Source organism: Artibeus jamaicensis, unplaced genomic scaffold (assembly GCF_021234435.1).
Source record: "Artibeus jamaicensis isolate MK-2021 breed Jamaican fruit bat unplaced genomic scaffold, CSHL_Jam_final contig_335, whole genome shotgun sequence".
NCBI classification, from domain to species: Eukaryota; Metazoa; Chordata; class Mammalia; order Chiroptera; family Phyllostomidae; genus Artibeus; species Artibeus jamaicensis.
Genome location: NW_026521800.1, coordinates 1,351,193 through 1,368,782, shown reverse-complemented (window position 1 = coordinate 1,368,782; position 17,590 = coordinate 1,351,193). Strand labels below are relative to the sequence as shown.

Genomic DNA, 17,590 nt, shown 5'->3' with positions numbered 1-17,590 from the left:
GTGGTGTGTGAACACAGGTGCATGTGGCTCCCAAATCTCTACCTCATCCATTATATCACACCGCACCGGGTGAAGGGCCCCTCTTCCTCAAGGCCCCCCTGAGCATGGAGAGCCCACAATGGCTGTGCTGCCCTCCCTATGTCTCTTAGAACCCCGCTATTACTAGCCGCAGCTTGTCCCTAACCTCAGTAGACTCTGTACACAGAAAATATATCCTTACCTCACTGAATTATTATGAAGATTAAATGAAATAATATATATTAAAAACCCTTATAAGTTACAACACACTATGTAAGGTAGGGTATGATTAATTATTCCTTTATGTGTTATGAGCTTTAAAAAAATTCATCAGATTAACAGCGTAACAATGGTTACCACTAATTGCTCACCTATGACAGGCACTGTTACCTCAGTCAGTCTTCAAATGAAGCCTATGGGGGAGGTCACTCAGCTGGCACAACTCGGCCCTGCCACTAGCTCATTTTTATGACCAGGAGCAGTTCCCCTGTGATTTAGTTTCCCATCTGTAAAATGCTGCATCATGCTATTGCTGTGGGGATTTGTAAATACCTAAGTGTTTACTGCTTTATTTCTTGTTCCTACCTGGCTAAACCATAACTGAACTCAGATCCAGCTGATTCTGCTACCTCCACAAGCTGTGGCACCAACTGTGGTCAGTGATCTGTGAAGAGTTTACTTACCTCTTTGTGTTATCTGATTTAAAATGTCTCCAGGGCATTGTAATTCAGGTAACACACTTTCTCCCTCTTTACATAAAGAGCAGTGCCTGCCACACAATGGGAATGACCAACACGTTGAATTAAATTAGAAAACTTTGTGGCTCTTTTTTGTGATGACTGGTTGGACCAGACTCGGTCTGGCTGCAGGGATATTGGTTCTCAGGGCAGGGAAGCAGGAAAAGGGTGAGAAGGGTCCCCCAGAAAATGCTGAGCAATGACCAAAGCTACTGTGAAGAAGAGGGAATTGGGGAGTAGAGCTGAACCATCATTTTTCCTGGGGGTACAGACATCAGAGGATTAGGGGTAGAGCCGTTTTGGCAGAAAGGGTTGAAGGAATTAGAAACTGGGGACATGTTAAGATGAGGACTTTTGTAGACCTTTGTTCTGGAGAACTAAAAAGGGTCAAGTGTGGAACTGGAGAGGAGGAAACAAGAACAGGATGCTCAAGGCTCACGGTGACTATAAAAAAACTCAGATTCCCTCTTAGGCTAATGAGGCACTTTACCTGACATGCCAGTTACTAAGTTCATGCCTCCCAGCTCCCCACCCACCTCCATGCACTCTGCTGTGTGAGGCTGAGCTGGCCTGTGCAAACCACATCTCTGCTTTGCTAGGGCCTCCCTGGAGGGAGACTGCAGGTAGGAGGGCAGAGAAGAAATGGCTCCTCCCTGCTGGCTTTCTACAGTGAGGGCTAACACTGCTTCTGTACCCAGTAATGCCAGTTTGACTAGCGGCAGCTGAATCCGCAGTGCAGTTTTTCTAACGCCTGCAGAACCAGTGTCGATGTACCCTCCCCAGGTACCCCAGCCCCCAGAGTGCCTCTTCTGAGCTCAGAGACACCTGCCCTTCCCTCTCTTCAGAGGTCCTGTTCTTAGCTTTGAGGGAACACTCCACCAAGCTTTTAAGCTTCATGAAATTCAACTTCTTCCTCTGTTCCCACAGCTTTACAGGGGTGGCTGCATCCTGCAGTGATTCTATACATGAAACCTTAGTATTTTCCTTTTCATTCCTTAGTTGCCTCCCTCAAAAAAATAACGTTTCTTAGATCAGATTCTCATTGTTTAAAAACAGGGAAACAAACAAAAAAGTGGTGTAGTTTCTGTATCCTGTGTGGATCCTGACTGATATACATACTTAGGAAGGACAGGAAAAAGAGATTTACCAAGAGTCACTGGTCCCTATCCCTGACATCATGCCAGAGTCTCATACACCACAGGAATAAAATCCAGAATAACCAATTTGCAACATAAATCTAAACAAAGCAATGGGGAAAAAAAGGGTATTGATAAGTTGCTCAGGGAAAAATGAAATTTTTGAAAGTACAGATCCTCTGATCATTTGGTGAAATTTCCAAAGATCCCACCCAATAAAGTAACACTCCAAGTACTACACCCTAAAGTACCTCTATCCCTGCAAAAATATCAAACCTATGATCCTTCAAGTTTCTTTCCATTCCTTTATCAAATAAAATCCAGTGCTGTCAGAAGGTGAGACCCAAGCAAGGTGAGGGTTGGGGGAATGATCATCAGCGGGTGGATCATGCTTCTAGGTTGATGGAACAAGGCTGGAAAGGGACATGCCACTGAAGCCACCAGCTACATGGCAATGACTCTCTTTCTGGGTCCGTAGCCAGGGATTCAGTCTCTGTGTGTCCACGTACCTGCTACCCTGAGGGCCTATCATTAATTGTGTTCAATAAATAGCAATGAGTCAGAAAACAGGCCCATACTTTCATCAGCATGGATTCTTCCACTGTCCTCCTATCTTCTGTGCTATCTTCTGCCCTGCAGTGTCATAGGAAATTCAGCCTGAGCCTGAATGAAATGGAATCAAACATTTTCCTATAGGCTGTTTTTCAGTGACTTCATCCCCTAAAAACCCGAGGATTCAAATGGTTTGCAATGTTTCCCTGTTATCCTCACTTCACAAGTGATATGGAGACCTTCTTTGTTCCTATGGAAGGTGTAAAGAACTTGAATTTGACAACCAGATAGGAGGTAGTGTCATCTTGGCAGAGGTTTCCAACATTCTGAATTTCATTTATTGAACTGTTTATTTTTTGGAAAGGGAGGCTGAAAAAGGTGGGGATAAGGGAAGAAGACTGGCTCCTCATTTCAGTTGGAGGATTGTATTTCTTCATTGTATCTATTCTGTTACCTGTCTCAAGTAGTCCCTGAATTATGCTAATAACTGTGTTGCTGGGCATGATGAGTCCATGGGTTTGGAAAGGTGTTGGCAGAGGCTGAGGAGGGGAAGAGAAGCAGTTCCTGCATGGAGGTGCTATGGTGGTGAACCTTCAAGAGAAATGACAGAAGAGTGAGCTGTAACACCTTGAATTTCCCTTGAGCTGATACACTTGTTAGGGGCTCAGTGTCAGGCAGGATTCTGCCTGTGTTGTCTGCCTCTCCTCGCTTGTTCTGTGTGCTGCTAATAACCCAGAGCCTTGTCAGTGCTCAGGAAGGCTTTGGTTGGCTCACCCCTTCTCAGACTGTGTTAAGGAGATAAGGCAGGAAGCAGAAATGAGAGGAGGGAAAGGGTTAGATGGAGGATTTGACTGCTAAGGCAGAATAGACAAGAGCCCGCAATTGCCTTAAGAGACTGTGAGCAGTAGTAGCTCAGCACTGGGCCAGCCTCAAGGATGGTCTCTCATACCATCATTACCTTTAAGATGCCCATGTACCTGAAATGTCTGCCTTTCTGGGTTTCTCCCACTGTGGAGCCTGGTGCGGCAGGCAGGGAGTACTGGCTGGTGATGAAGAGGGAAGTGAGGGGAGACACAAAGCAGGATATGTCAGCATCAGAGACACTCTTATTGCCTATTGATTGTGGATGGGTGAAATATGGGATCCCTTTGGGTGACTGGCAAATGCCCTCTCAGCTCTAAAGCAAAGGCACTAGATAAATCCAATAAACAGAGAGTCTGTGTGGAAGCTGAGTCTATTTGAGGCCTGGGAAGTTGGTGAATTTTCCACTGTTAGCTCTCACTACTGTTTTCAACTGTCTTAAAAATATATATATTACAAGTGATAGTAGAGGTCGGATCTCTTAAAGATTGGAGCCAATCAAAGCAAAATTGGCACATTTTAGAAAGGCTAGAGAAGTGATATAAGATACAAATGTCTACAAAACACACTGTCTGCAAACACTTTGGAATCAATGAACCCAATTTTGTCACTGTTTCTTTTTTATTCATTCATTCTTTCAACAAATATTTTTGAACACTATATGCAAAGAAACACGAAAGGCAAACAAGAGACACCAAGACTAGTAAAATATTCTTTTCCCTAAGAAATTTACAAGCTGACAGGGATATAAGTATGGGCTAATTTAAATATTTAATTTAGAGACTTCCAGTCAAGATGGAGGTGTAAGTAACCTTGGCTCACTTCCTTGCAAAACCACAACAAAATTACAACTAGACTACACAACAAATATCATCCAAAATCATCAGAAAATCAAATTGTATGGAAGTCTGAAAACCAAGGAATTAAAAAACTCACATTCATCCAGATGGGTAGGAGGGGTGGAGTCACAGAGATGCACATACAAGCGTGGAGATTCAGGACTGGTGGTCCCATACCCACATGTGGTAGTTAAAAATTGGGAGGGATACCTCAGGCACAAGGGATCCCAGCCCCACACTAGACCACCCAGACCAGGATTCCAGTGCTAGGAACGTAAGTCCCCATAACTTCTGGCTGTAAAAATTGGTGGGGGTTGGGGCAGTGGAAGAAACTGAGATTCTCAGGAGTCTCCTCTTAAAGGGCCCACAATGGACTTAGGACTCACACAGACCCACTCCTTCTGGGCTTCAGCAACAGGGCAGAAGTGGAAGGGCACCAATGGCATATGGGGAGAAATTAAAGTGTCTAGCACCAGGGCAAGTGTAGGGGGACAGCTTTCTCCTGGGAAAAACTCCAAAGACCAGGCAGTGGCACTGCCCTGACACAGAGCCATAGAACATGGGTTGCCCCACTCTAGTGATTACATAAGGCTCCACCCTATTCAACTTACAGGTATGTGTTTCTACAATAGGCCACAATACTAAGACAGGGAGTCAAAGCAGCTCTACCTAATAAAGAGAAACAAACACAAAGAGGCTGCCAAAATGAAGAGACAAAGAAATATGGCCTAAATGAAAGAACAGAATAAAATCCCAGAAAAAGAACAAAACAAAATGGAGATAAGCAATCTATCAGATGCAGAGTTCAAAACACTAGTTATTAGGATGTTCAAGGAATCCACTGGGTTCTTCAGCAGTATAAAGAAAGATCCAAGCAGAAATAAATGTTACACTGAGTGAAATAAAAAAAACTTACAAAGAACCAACCGTGAAGTGGATGAAGCTGAGAATCAAATCAATGATTTGGAACATAAGAAAAAAAACATTCAGAACAGAACAGCAAGAATGAAAAAGAACTAAAAAACAAAACAAAACAAAAAACAAATGAGGAGAGGCTAAGGAGTCTCTGGGACAACTTCAAGTGTCCAAATATTTTAATCATAGGGGTAGGGGTGCCAGAAGAAGAGAAAGAGCAAGAAATTGAAAACTTATTTGAAAGAATGATAAAAGAAAAATTCCTTAACTTGGTGAAAAAAATAGACATACAAGTCCAGGAAGCACAGAGAGTCCCAAACTAGATGGATCCAAAGAGGACTACACCAAGACATATCATAATTAAAATGCCAAAGGTTAACTATAAAGAGAGAATCTTGCAAGCAGCAAGACAAAAGAATATAGTTACCTAAAAAGGAGTTCCGGTAAGACTGTCAGGTGATTTCTCAAAAGAGACTTTGCAGGCTAGAAGGGACTGGCAAGAAGTAATCAAAGTGATGAAAAGCAAGGACCTACAATCTAGATACTCTGTCCAGCAAAGCTATCATTTAAAATTGAAGGGCAGATAAAGTGCTCCCCAGACAAGGTAAAGCTAAAGGAGTTAACCGTCACCGAGCCATTATTATATGAAATGTTAAAGGGACTTATTTAAGAAAAAGATAAAAACTATGAACATTAAAATGGCAATAAATTCACAACTATCAATAATTGAATCTAAAAAACAAACTAAACAAACAAGCAGAACAGAAACAAAATCATAGATATAGAGATCATTTGGAGGTTTATCATTTGGGAGGGGGAAGAGGGAGAATGGGGGGAAGAGATATAGGGAATAAGAAGTACAAATTGGTAGGTACACAACAAACTGGGGGATGTTAAGAATAGTATAGGAAATAGGGAAGCCGAAGAATTTATATGCATGACATATGGACATATACTAACAGAGGAATTATCAGAGAGAATGGGGGGGTACCAGGTGGAGGGTGGCAAAGGAGTAAAATTGGGACAACCATAATAGCATAATGAGTAAGATATATTAAAATCCATAAATATTTAAGTATTGATTAGATTAGTTCAATGAATGAAGGAAGGAATTACCTTAGCCTAATGATTATACGATGTCATGAATGGCATGGAGGAGGTCCTCAGGGCAAGAACGTTATCTTCAGCAAAGATACTGTATCAGCAAAATCTAAGAGATAATAGCTGAGGTCCCTTTAAGTTCCAAATGCTAAGAAGAGATGAACTATGTTTGTTAGTATGTTGAATCTGAAGGACAATCAGCACATCCAACTGGACATGGCTACTAGGCAACTGGACTGCCTGTCAGGAGAAGAACTACTGCTCATGAGAGCAGAAGGCACGTCTCATGTTTTTGTGATCTTCCCCACGGTATGTAACAGAGTGACTACTCAGAGAAGTTCATGTAACTTGTATAGACAACATAAGATTTCTTGTCATATTCAATCAACTCTCTAATATAAGAAATTAATCATCTAATATAAGAAATTAATCATCTAGTCTAGGATCACTTGGTTCCTGGGTTAACCCCCTGCCTATTGCTGTTTGGCCTTAGGTCTTAGTGTGACTTTTAGATAACTAAATTTGATTTAAAGATGGTATTCTCCCCAACTTCCAGGAAATTAATTTGTATTTGTGTTTAAAAGGACAAAAGGGCGAAGTTTTCTGTATCTGGGTTTCAATGGCATTAATACCACAGTGTTGCCTCATACATTCCCAAACTTTAGTAAATAAATGTAAGTGTGGATTTACTGTGAAAGTATAATGTTTCATTTGTACTTGCTCTCTCAGATCTACATATTTTTTTATACATGGCTGATCTGGATAATTTAATGACCTCGGAATAAATTTTCAGAGCTGATTGTGATGACTGGTTACTACTTTCTCATGGCTAATCCAATTCTCTAGGAATTTCACTCTGCTTACAATGTATGAGGCAGTTGGTAAGAAATTTAAAACAAACAAGATATAGACTCTTCAAAAAGAGCTTAAAATTTAGTGAAAGAAAAAGGACTAGAAATGCTTATAACATAAGACATTCTAGGCTATGTGCAAAAGTGAAGCAAAATCTTTTTTTACCCTTAAAAAATCAAAATGCTGGCCAGTCTGGTCCAATTTACAAAGCTATATTTCCACTGACTAATATAAAATCTAAAGGGACAGGTACTACGTACATGGGGTTTAGTGGTAAAAGAGGAATGTGTCTGCTGAGTTAGTCCCAACTCCTACCTAAATCCCCATCAATAGATTTTATGCTGGGAGTATTTTCTCAGAGGTGGGGATAGAGCTGAACGAACAGTGGTACCTCCACCCTATTCTTCATCAACCAAGGTACCTCTCCAGGCTACGTGATGTCAAGGTGCAATCTTAAGTAATTGCTGCTCAGGTGGATGCTGGCCATGACCACATGATCTGTGGAACATGGATTCTGGCCCAAGGGTTCTCAATCCAGCTGGCTGGGCGCCCCAGCCTGTAACCAATGGAATGTACACCTCTGAAGGTCGGGCCTAACATGGGTCCCTTCTGAGGGCTCCCAAGGGTACTAGGATACATAGAGATCATTGGGAACCACTGCTCTAGTTTAATGCGCTCTTCTCTTGCACTGTAAAAGGACTCTGGTCACACACACATCACTATTCACTCTTGCATTTGTATATACTGAGACCCAATTCAGTAGGTCTGTCAATTTTAAGTATATTATCCAACATTTACTGAGCATTTATTATGTGCCAGCACTTACTAGGTACTAAGCTGAAGACTGTTCACACATTGTGACTTTTAATCTTCAAAAACAACCTTAGGGGGTACATACCATTGGCTTTCCAGTTTATAGATGAAAAAACTGCAACTTACAGATGTTAAGTGACTTACTCAAGTCACACAGCTATTCAGAGTGGAGACAAGATGTGTACTGTGTGTGTGTGACATCAAAATTTGTGTTTTTAAACATTAAGGTACACCAGCTTATTTATATATATGATATAGTCAGATTTTAAAATGTGTTCTGCATCTTTGTACGAAAGACTATTTGATACCTACTTATCCACAAAAACAGAAACAAAATATATACTTGGAAAAGATTTTCCAAAAAGATATATATTAAGCATGTATGTTCCTAAAACATTTTGCTGATTATGTGTTAGGAATCGTAACAGGATGCGGCTACAGCTCCCAGAGACAGCATGTTCAGTGCTTCATCTGACACTTTGGGAGTCACTGCAGCGCCACTGCTGCAGTCCAGCCCATCTGCAGAGGTGACCTCATTCAGCCTATATACGAATCAAGCAGGCTCTGAAAAACACCACACTGCCAAGCAAAGCTACAGGGTTCTCACTGTTTTCAAAATAAAAGAGGGTTCTCCTATTGTTCTGGGGAAGATGACTGCCAAAGAAACTAGCATTCTGAGCTCATTCCTCTGATCAACACATATTACCCTACAGTCACATGAACATTAACCCTACTACTACTGAGAGCCAATATTTATGGAACTCCACATGCCAGATACTGCCCACCAGCTCTCTGTTGGTCCTCACACCAACCCCTTGGTAGAGATGAGAAGCCTAAGGCACAGAGAGGCTAAGCAACTTGCCCAGGATTATAGTTCTACACTATATAGAACTATATCATTTTAGTCAGTGAGCAGCACAGATGGGGTAGAAACCAAGAAGCTGGCTCCAGTTCCTGGGCTTGTTACCACCCCCTCCAACCACTTTCCATGTATCAGTTACTGTGACAGGCACAGAGATTATAATAATGAATAAGATACAGCTCCTCGGGGAGTAGAGAAACACCCCAATGACAACGGAAATAGAACAGAGGGGCCAGTTTTCCACGTAAGTTTAAAGGAGCAACATGGTAAATGCTAACCTAAAACTGTCAAAGAAACTACCAAGAAAGGTTCAATCTGATGGAGTATTAATTTCTGGAAACTGGTTCCCCAAGGCACTGGCCATGGTGATGGTGTGAATATAGAGAGAGGCAGAAGGAAAGAGGCAGGTGTGGCCTTAAAATGCAGCCATGACTCAAGACTTATGAGGGTCTTACCAGGCCGCCGCAGGGATCACAGTGTAGACAGCTGGGTTCCCACTAGGAATTACCTATAAATGGACCTACAGAGCCTGGCATCTAGTGGGCAATAGGTGAATAAATGGTGATTACTGGGTATGAAGGGCTCAGAGGAAACTGTCCTACAATGAAAACAGAGAAACTGTAGGCAGAACCAAGGAAACCCATTAGCTTAAAAAATGGGTATCCTTCCTCTTAGCAAGCAGAAAGAGCAGATGTCAGAGCAAAGCTAAAAGGTGGGAAAGATAGTAGGGGAGAGAGAAGGCTGCACCTACAATCTCAAAAGCAGAGATGCCCACAAGCTTCCTTTTAATGCAGAGATTGTGAAACTGACAACTCATGAGTCAAATGTTGTACTGTTTTGTATGTGTATCTTTAAAAATCAGAAAATTTAACACCATCTGGATTTCTAAGTTATCCCATAAAAAGTAGAAGATGTGGCCACACAGGACTCAGAGTTCCATCAAGACCACTACTGTGGCCAGTACAGAAGAGGCAGGCAATGCCCCACTGCCCACACGCCAGACCACTTCCCCAAGGCTTTTCCACTGGGCCTCTTCTTAACTGCATTATACTCCCATGGGGATACATTTGAATTGGTGACCTAAAGTTCAGACACGAAGAACAGGAGGTTAGTAAGATGGCTCTGGGGAAAAATTCAAGGCCATGCTTCATATAGTAAGAAGAAAACTTTATAAAGAAACCAGGCTGTGGTCTTAATTAGGGAATAAAAGGCCAGAGGGGACCATCAGCCATTAAGTGCTTCCAGCCTAGTCTCTGCTCCCACCACCTCCAAAATCATAGTTTTACATGTCTATAAACATGTTATCTCATAATTAAGATATAACACCTCATTTAACAATATGTATTGAAGATATATATGATCCTATTTAATAATACTACAATATTAATATTATTGTCCCCCTTTGAAAAATGAGAATATGGAGCTCAGAGAAATAAGTAATTATCTCAAGATCACATAATTAAATTTTGAACATGGGCAGTCTGCCACAAGAGCTCATGAACTTGAGGTAGTATGGGACATTAGACCTAAAAAGTGTTAATAGATGCTCTCTTTAACATGGTTCCATGGTCAAATGAGTTTGGGAAATGCCTGTTTCAGGTTTCTTACTCAGAACCTTTAAAACACTAAAAGGTTTTGTGGACCTCTAAGTAAGGAAAACCATGTCCCCAACTTTAGTTATAAAATCTTCTTTTTTGAGGAACACAGTATGGAATGTGCTGTGATGGGAAGGACAGGTTCTGGAGCCACATAATGAAACCTCGTAATTATGGGTTCAGTGATACAGATTTTCTAAAACAAGTCAAATCTTATTTTTTTGAAAATAATGTTTTATTTATAGAAATCTCTTAGTTTATGATCTCACCTTTTCCTCATTAACCTGAAATCTCCTCAATTAAAATAAATCTTGATGTTATGATTCTGTTAATCTCAAAGTCTATTAACTATCACTGTAATACATCTGTGATAGGAAAATAATGAAAAATAATCTTACATGTATGAGATATTTTGACATTTACTGGTTTAAATATTCTTCAATGCTACCTTGGTAAAACAGAAATCACTGCATTCCCATTTTATTGATGAAGAAAATGAAGCTCAAAGAGATTCAATGAATTGACCAGTCAAAGAGCTACCCAGTCAGCGCCAGAATCTGAACCCATTCTTTCCATGGAAACATATCCGAAACTGCTGCCAAATGGCACCATGCTGATTAAACACTACTGTCAGTGCAGTTTTTGTATTAAATGCATTATGTTTTCTTATTTATCAGTGGTTTTAAGATTAGTCATGCAGCTTCCAGTTAGCCACACATTTTGATTAACCCCACTCCTCAGCCATAGTGGTTTGCAGAGACTGTATCATCACAGAACTGCTACATAATCTGGCTTAGTCATATCATGATTACTAGGACTTTAATACATTAAGGAGCCAATCCTGAGGATCAATAGCCTTTAAAAGAGAAATATGGAAGGTTTTTATTTTTATTCTACAAAAATTAAATATTTAATTTCCCCAGAAAACACAGCTTTCTTTTTATATATAGTTATTCCTAAAGATCTCTAGCATCCTATTTTGGTGTGAAAAAGAATATGGGAAAGAGGATATTATAATAATAAAAATAATGTATTTTTCTTCCCTCTGCTGCCTCTTGTCACTTAGTTTCCACGTAACCTAATTCTTATTCTGATCAGAGAAAAGGAAACTGAAAACCAGAATTTTATTAACACCATTGATACCAAGCCCCGCCCCCCTGCACCCCCTTCCCTACTCAGGCATATGCACAAACAGTTCTCTGGTTTCTAATTATGCATTTTTCAGATGAGATTCCCTGGCTGCCCTCCATAAACATGATAAATAAAGTATCTTTTGTTTTCAGAGATTTGTTTCAAAGACCTCTTCATTATATGCTATTTGGGGGCAGATCCATGTCTATAAAAGGTAAAAAAAAATGCTGATAAAATAACCACCAAGGAAATGTGCCACCGACAGAACCTAAGGTGGTCTACACACACACACACACACACACACACGCTTCAAGTATATAAAATTCCTAGGCAGAACGCAGTAAGCACTTGAAGATATAGTTAGAAAATGGATGGCTCCCTGTTTGCTTATTTTGATAGAGGGGGTTGGAGGGAGGGGGAGATAATGATGTTGTAAAAATTGCCCAATTATTTCCAAGAGTCTAGTGAATTCTGTTATTTCTGTCTTACAGCTTGAATGAATAGGTTTATGAAAGGAAGAGGGTAAAGCAGAATTCTGATAAGGGGGTGGCATCAACAGCCAAGGAGGGGAGTGCTGACCCTGTCTTCTTACCTAGACTGGCAGAAACTCAGGCCTGCTGGTGCCCTCATCTGCATTCTCAAGGTGAGTGGGGGGAGGGGAGGCCAAGGAGGAGAGACTTTACTTTTCCAAAACAGAAATAGAGATGGCTCATGGAAAAATCCATCTTTCTGCTTTTTAATTCCACCACAAGTTGGATGAAAAAAGCCACTTAACCCTTAGGCAGCCGCAATAATTTTCTTGGGAAATCAGTGCAAAGTGCCTCATATTTAGGCACACAAAAGAAAACCCACCTACCACAGGCTTCCTCAGTAAAAACAGCCACTTGCCTGTGTTGAGAACAGACCAGACTGTCTGCATTCAAAGCTGGCTCTACCATGTACTGTCTGAGAATGTGGCTGGGAGCCTATTACATGACCTTTCTGAGTCTCAGTTTCCTCATCTGTGTTATGGGGTTATTAAACATATCTGTGTAGTAGGTTTTTATGTAAAGTGTTAAGAACATTTCCTGAATGCACGATATTAGGATCTGTTAAACAAACAAATAATTCTAATTGTAAATATAGGACAGAGTGAATGAGCTGGTTTCTGATACTGACCAATCTTATTTAATCATAATTTAAATGGCATCTATGTTTCATTGGACATTTAAGTTGTCAAACAAATGAAATACCTCGAAAGTAGAGCTGTGTTCATTCATTTTACAAATGGGGAAACTGAGGCACGAAGAGGGCATACTTAAGCCTGTACAACTCTTCTGCAGGTTCTGCCAAGTGCTTCACATCTGGATATCCCCACAGTAGGTGCTCCATAAACATTGGTAGCCAGGTCTGAACTTCCTGTGGTCTCACACCTAATTGGGAATGTATCTGAGATGAGCATATTCCTCACTCTCACTTCATTCCTTTTAATATTATAATTGCTAAGGAAGAACAGTGATAGCTTTGGCATCCTGAACCACTTGGCTTTTACAATGACATTTTTTAAAGCATGAGAATTATGTATTGGGCATGGAGAACACTCATTCATTGGTAGGATGTTTGTTTAGAGTGTCACTGGTATAATGATGAATGACTGAGGGCTGGAAAACACCAGACATGGCAGGGTCTTTATTACTTAAAGCCCATCAGGCCTTGGCAAGAACTCCTCTAAAATGCCTAAAACATCTCTAAGTGCATTTCACTGGTTACCCTGCTCGGAAAAAAACTCAAGCCAGCAAAACAAAACCAACATATTATATCACAGAATCAAGCAAGTTGAGCTCTCTTTTTATCAGCAGGGATATCATCAATTTCATTATTCTGTGTCTCTAGCTTTTAAAATAAAAAAATTAAGCTATTTTACTGAAAGACAGTGAAATTTTTTAAACTTTGGTAAAACTAATTTTTTTCAATAGATGAAATCTGATTAGGTTAGCCCAGTCACAGAGATTCTACATCAATATACACACACACACAAGCCTAGAGCTGTCTGGTAGTGAAGGCTGTGCCACAAATGATCAGACTGAACCATATGAAATTGATAATAACTGACTGTTTGGAGCTGCCTCAAAAGTAATATCATATGGTTCAACCTGATAGTTGTGAAACTTAGAAAAAAATTCTAAATTCTCTAAATCCCAGTTTCCTCATCAATAAAATAAGAATATTCAGTAGTTTTCTTTATGGCATTACCATAAATTTTATAGAAAATATATAAAAAGTACTTAGCATAAACCCTTAAGCAGGTACATCAGTGCTCACATGTTCTGAAAGTGTTTCATATGCACTGGTTGTCTCTCCAGCTACACTGGGCACTATCTAAGACAGGAGCAATCTCCATTACTAGGCGCACACAAAGCTCTCAAAAAATACAGTGACTAATAGATGCTGTAAATCCCTTTGTGAGAATGGCTCCTCTCCTCTGTCATTCTGCACACTTTTATGCTACGGATCTTAATTGGAAAGGTAATGAAGTCCACTGCCCTGACTTCTGCTACCGTGTAGCAAAAAGTGTGCAGAATGACACACACAGGTGTACACACAGGTTTCTTCATGGCCACTGCACACGCAGTGACAGGCAGGCCAAGTCCTGTGAAGAGGTTTGTCTGAGCACAATTCCACCAGTCCAGAGTTCCCTCCCCATCCAGATGGTGGATCCCCTGCTGGGTGAGAGAAGTCAGTGCCTGAGCTGCCCATGGTGGGTTAGGGCTTAGGGATGCTGTAACCCTGGCTGAGAACTTGCTCTTGGAAAATAGCACCAGAAGTGCTGAGGAAGAAGGAGCTAGGCAGCCACCAGAGGACACAACCACTGTTAACTTGTACATAAATAGAATGGAAGTATTATCAGATTTCAGGAAACAGCAACTAAGATTAATAGATGCAGGAGGACACTTTGAAAGACATGATGGCAATTTATTTTTTCTTCCAAAGCTACTGCTAGGTATTAGTATATCCTGCTTTCTGGATCAATCTTTAGCAAATTCTCCATGGCCTTGCTTCCCTATGAACTTAGTATATACTTTAGTGTAGTAAATGAATATAATTCAATCCTTCAGAAAGTATTGTGAAGGGAAAAATATGATAAAATCACATCAAGTTCAGTGTCATATTTCAGGCAAATCTCATATTTTCCCTACTCTGGCCATGGATTTAGTCTTTTTATTGTAAAAGGAGCCCCGCTTCCTTTTAGTGGAGAATGGTATTTAGAAACCAAGATCTGGGTTCCAGGTGTGCTCACTGCTACTGCTATATCACTGTTTCTAGGTCCTCAAAGTGGACAGAGCTAGGGAGGAGGGAACCACACATGCCCACACACATTTTACTTTCCATCTAAAAAATCATGAGTTTATATCACTACTTTGAATTCTAATCTAGCAACCAAGATTTGTTCTTGCCTTTCTTTTTCTCCTCTCTATAACTCCTTTCTTCAATAGTGAGAAACCTGACTCCCACTATCCTCAGCACTGTCTACTCCTTTGCTGAAGCTAGAATAAATACAAGATAAGTGACTCCATAGACTAGAATTCAGTATTTTTAATAGTCTTTTTTGGGGGGTATCTTACTTTCAGTGAAATGCACAAATTATAAATGTATATTTTTATGAGTTTCGATAAATGTGTACATTCTTAGAACCTAGCTATCAAGATTAAAAACACTTCCGATCACCCCAGATAATACAAAAATTGTCTAAAAATCATAAAGACATAAGAGGTACTTTGAAGAGGTTGCCTGCTGGCCAAACCTGGGAAAATGAGAGGATCATTAAAAAGAAAAAAGGAAGATGGTAATAGATTTCAACTCACTGAATAAAGTAAATAAATGAGGAAGAAAGGAAAACAGTTCTTGTAGTAAAATGTCAATAATAAATATCAATCTTCATTAATAATCACTAAAACCTGTGAATGAATTCAAACTACTGCCCAGTAAATAAATTATGTATTATTTACAAAGGATAAAAGAGTAGCTTTCTGATTGAGAAATTTGGCATAGTGATCAAAGCTATCACCACCAATGCGGGACAAACTGACATCACACTCCTCCTGTGATAATAATGTATTGAAAAGAAGAAAACATCACTCCTGTGGTATTCCTGCAAAAGATGTACAATCCAAATCTAATCACGAGAAACCCACAGGCAATTCAAATTGAAGCCTCTTCTAAAAGTTGCTTTTAATTTTCAAAGAATGTCCAAGTCAAGAAACATAAACAAAGGTTGAGAAATTACTCCAGATTAAAGGACACCAAAGACATAATGACTAAGTGCACATATAAAATTGTATTGGATCCTAGATCAGGAAGAAAATAGAAATAAAGGACATTATTGAGAAGGCTGACAAAATCTGTGTATGGGCTATGGATTAGATGTTGACTCAACACAAAACATCCTAATTTTTTTAACTTTACTGTGATTATGTAAAAAAATTTTCAGAGATGCAATTTAAAACCACAATAAGATATTAGCAGACATCTTTCAGAATGGCTTCCATCAATAAATCAACAAAAATAAGTTGTTGGTGAGGATGTGAAGCAAGAGGAACCCTTCTGCACTGTTGATGGAAATGCAGATTAGTGCAGTCCCTGTGGAAAGCAGTATGGAGATACCTCAAAAATTCAAAAATGGAACTACTTTTTTGACCCAGTGATACCACCTCTGGGAATATATCTGAAGACACCCAAAGCACTAATTCAAAAGCACATAAGCACCCCTATGTTGACTGCAGTGTTATTTACAATATCTAAGATATGGAAGCAGCCCTAGTTTCCATCAGCAGATGAGTGGATAAAAAAGCGGTGGTACATTTACACAATGGAATACTACTTGGCCATTAAAAAGAAGGAAATCTTAACTTTTGCAACAGTATAGATGGACCTGGAGAGGATTATTCTATGTGAAATAAGCCAGTAGAGAAAAATGATTACACTCATATGTGGCATCTAATGGAAAAAAAAAACATTGAACAAACAAATGAGAAACAGACTCAGACTAGACTGACAGCTGTCAGAAGGGAGGGGTGTTTTGGGGGTTGGGTAAAGAAGGTTAAGGGATGAAGCAAAAGAAAAAATCTCACAGACACAGACAACATCATGATGATTACTAGAGGGAAAGAGCATGGGGGGAGGTAGAAGAGGGTAAAGGGGTATAAATGGTGATGGAAGGAGACTTGACTTGGGGTGGTGAATACACAATACGGCACACAAATGATGTATCATAGAACTCTATACCCAAAACCTATATAATTTTATTAATCAATGTCACTCCAATAAATTCAATAAAAAGAGAAAAAGAGAAAGAAATAAATATATTTAAAAGATTTTAAAAGTAGTAAGTAAATAAGAAAATACATGCTAAAGCAGGGGTCCCCAATCCCTGGGTTGCAAACCACTCACCTCACCCACTCTGCAGAAAAACTGTCTTCCATGAAACTGGTCCTTGGTGCCAAAATGTTGGGGACCACTGTGCTAAAGCATTTAGGCAGAAAGGGCATGTGTGTACCACTTGATCTCAAATGTCTGGAGGGGGTATATATATGTATATTTATATATTTATATAATAGAAATACTATATACAATACTCATAGACCTTACAAAAGATACTATGTATATATTTGATACCCATCATTCACAGATTCCATATTTAGCAATTTGCCTACTCCTTAAAACATATTTGTAACCCCAAAGTCAATACTCTCAGCATTTTCACAGTCATTTGAAGAAGAGCAGAGTAGCAAAGAATTTGAGTTGCTTGACTCTCACATCTCAGTTGAGGCCCAATAAGGATGCTCTACCTTCTTGTTTCAGCTCTCCTATTGCAAACAAGTGTCCTTTCCAAAGTCCACCTAGTGCTATGTTTTTCCTATTTTTGTCCTTTGTATATTGGTGATTTCAGTGTGTAAAATGGTCCCCAAGCACAGTGCTCAAGTGCTATATAGGCCTACATTCAAGAAGGTTGTGATGAGCCTTATGGAGAAAATATGTATCTTAGATAAGCTGTGATTAGGCTAAGTTACAGTGCTATTGGTCATGAGTTTGATGTTAATGAGTCAACTATTAAACAAGGTACCAAACAGAAATATGCCTAAAATAAGGTTATGTACTGATTGGTTGATGAAAATGTAATCACACACTGTTAGGAACCCAA

General features: G+C 39.8%; 1 protein-coding gene across 5 annotated transcripts in view; it reads right to left on the bottom strand.

Annotated features, from left to right (window-relative positions):
* Positions 1-17,590, bottom strand: part of FARS2 (phenylalanyl-tRNA synthetase 2, mitochondrial) — a 571,180-nt gene that overhangs the window by 189,121 nt on the left and 364,469 nt on the right. Inside the window, exon 6 of one of the 5 annotated variants that reach the window (XM_053664100.1) lies at positions 2,868-3,034. The exons of the other annotated variants lie outside the window; for them this stretch is intronic. Within the exon in view, the coding sequence (XP_053520075.1) occupies positions 2,924-3,034 (111 nt within the window). The 3' untranslated portion in view covers positions 2,868-2,923. Of the gene's footprint in view, positions 1-2,867; positions 3,035-17,590 lie in introns of those variants that run through there. 5 annotated transcript variants of the gene reach the window in all.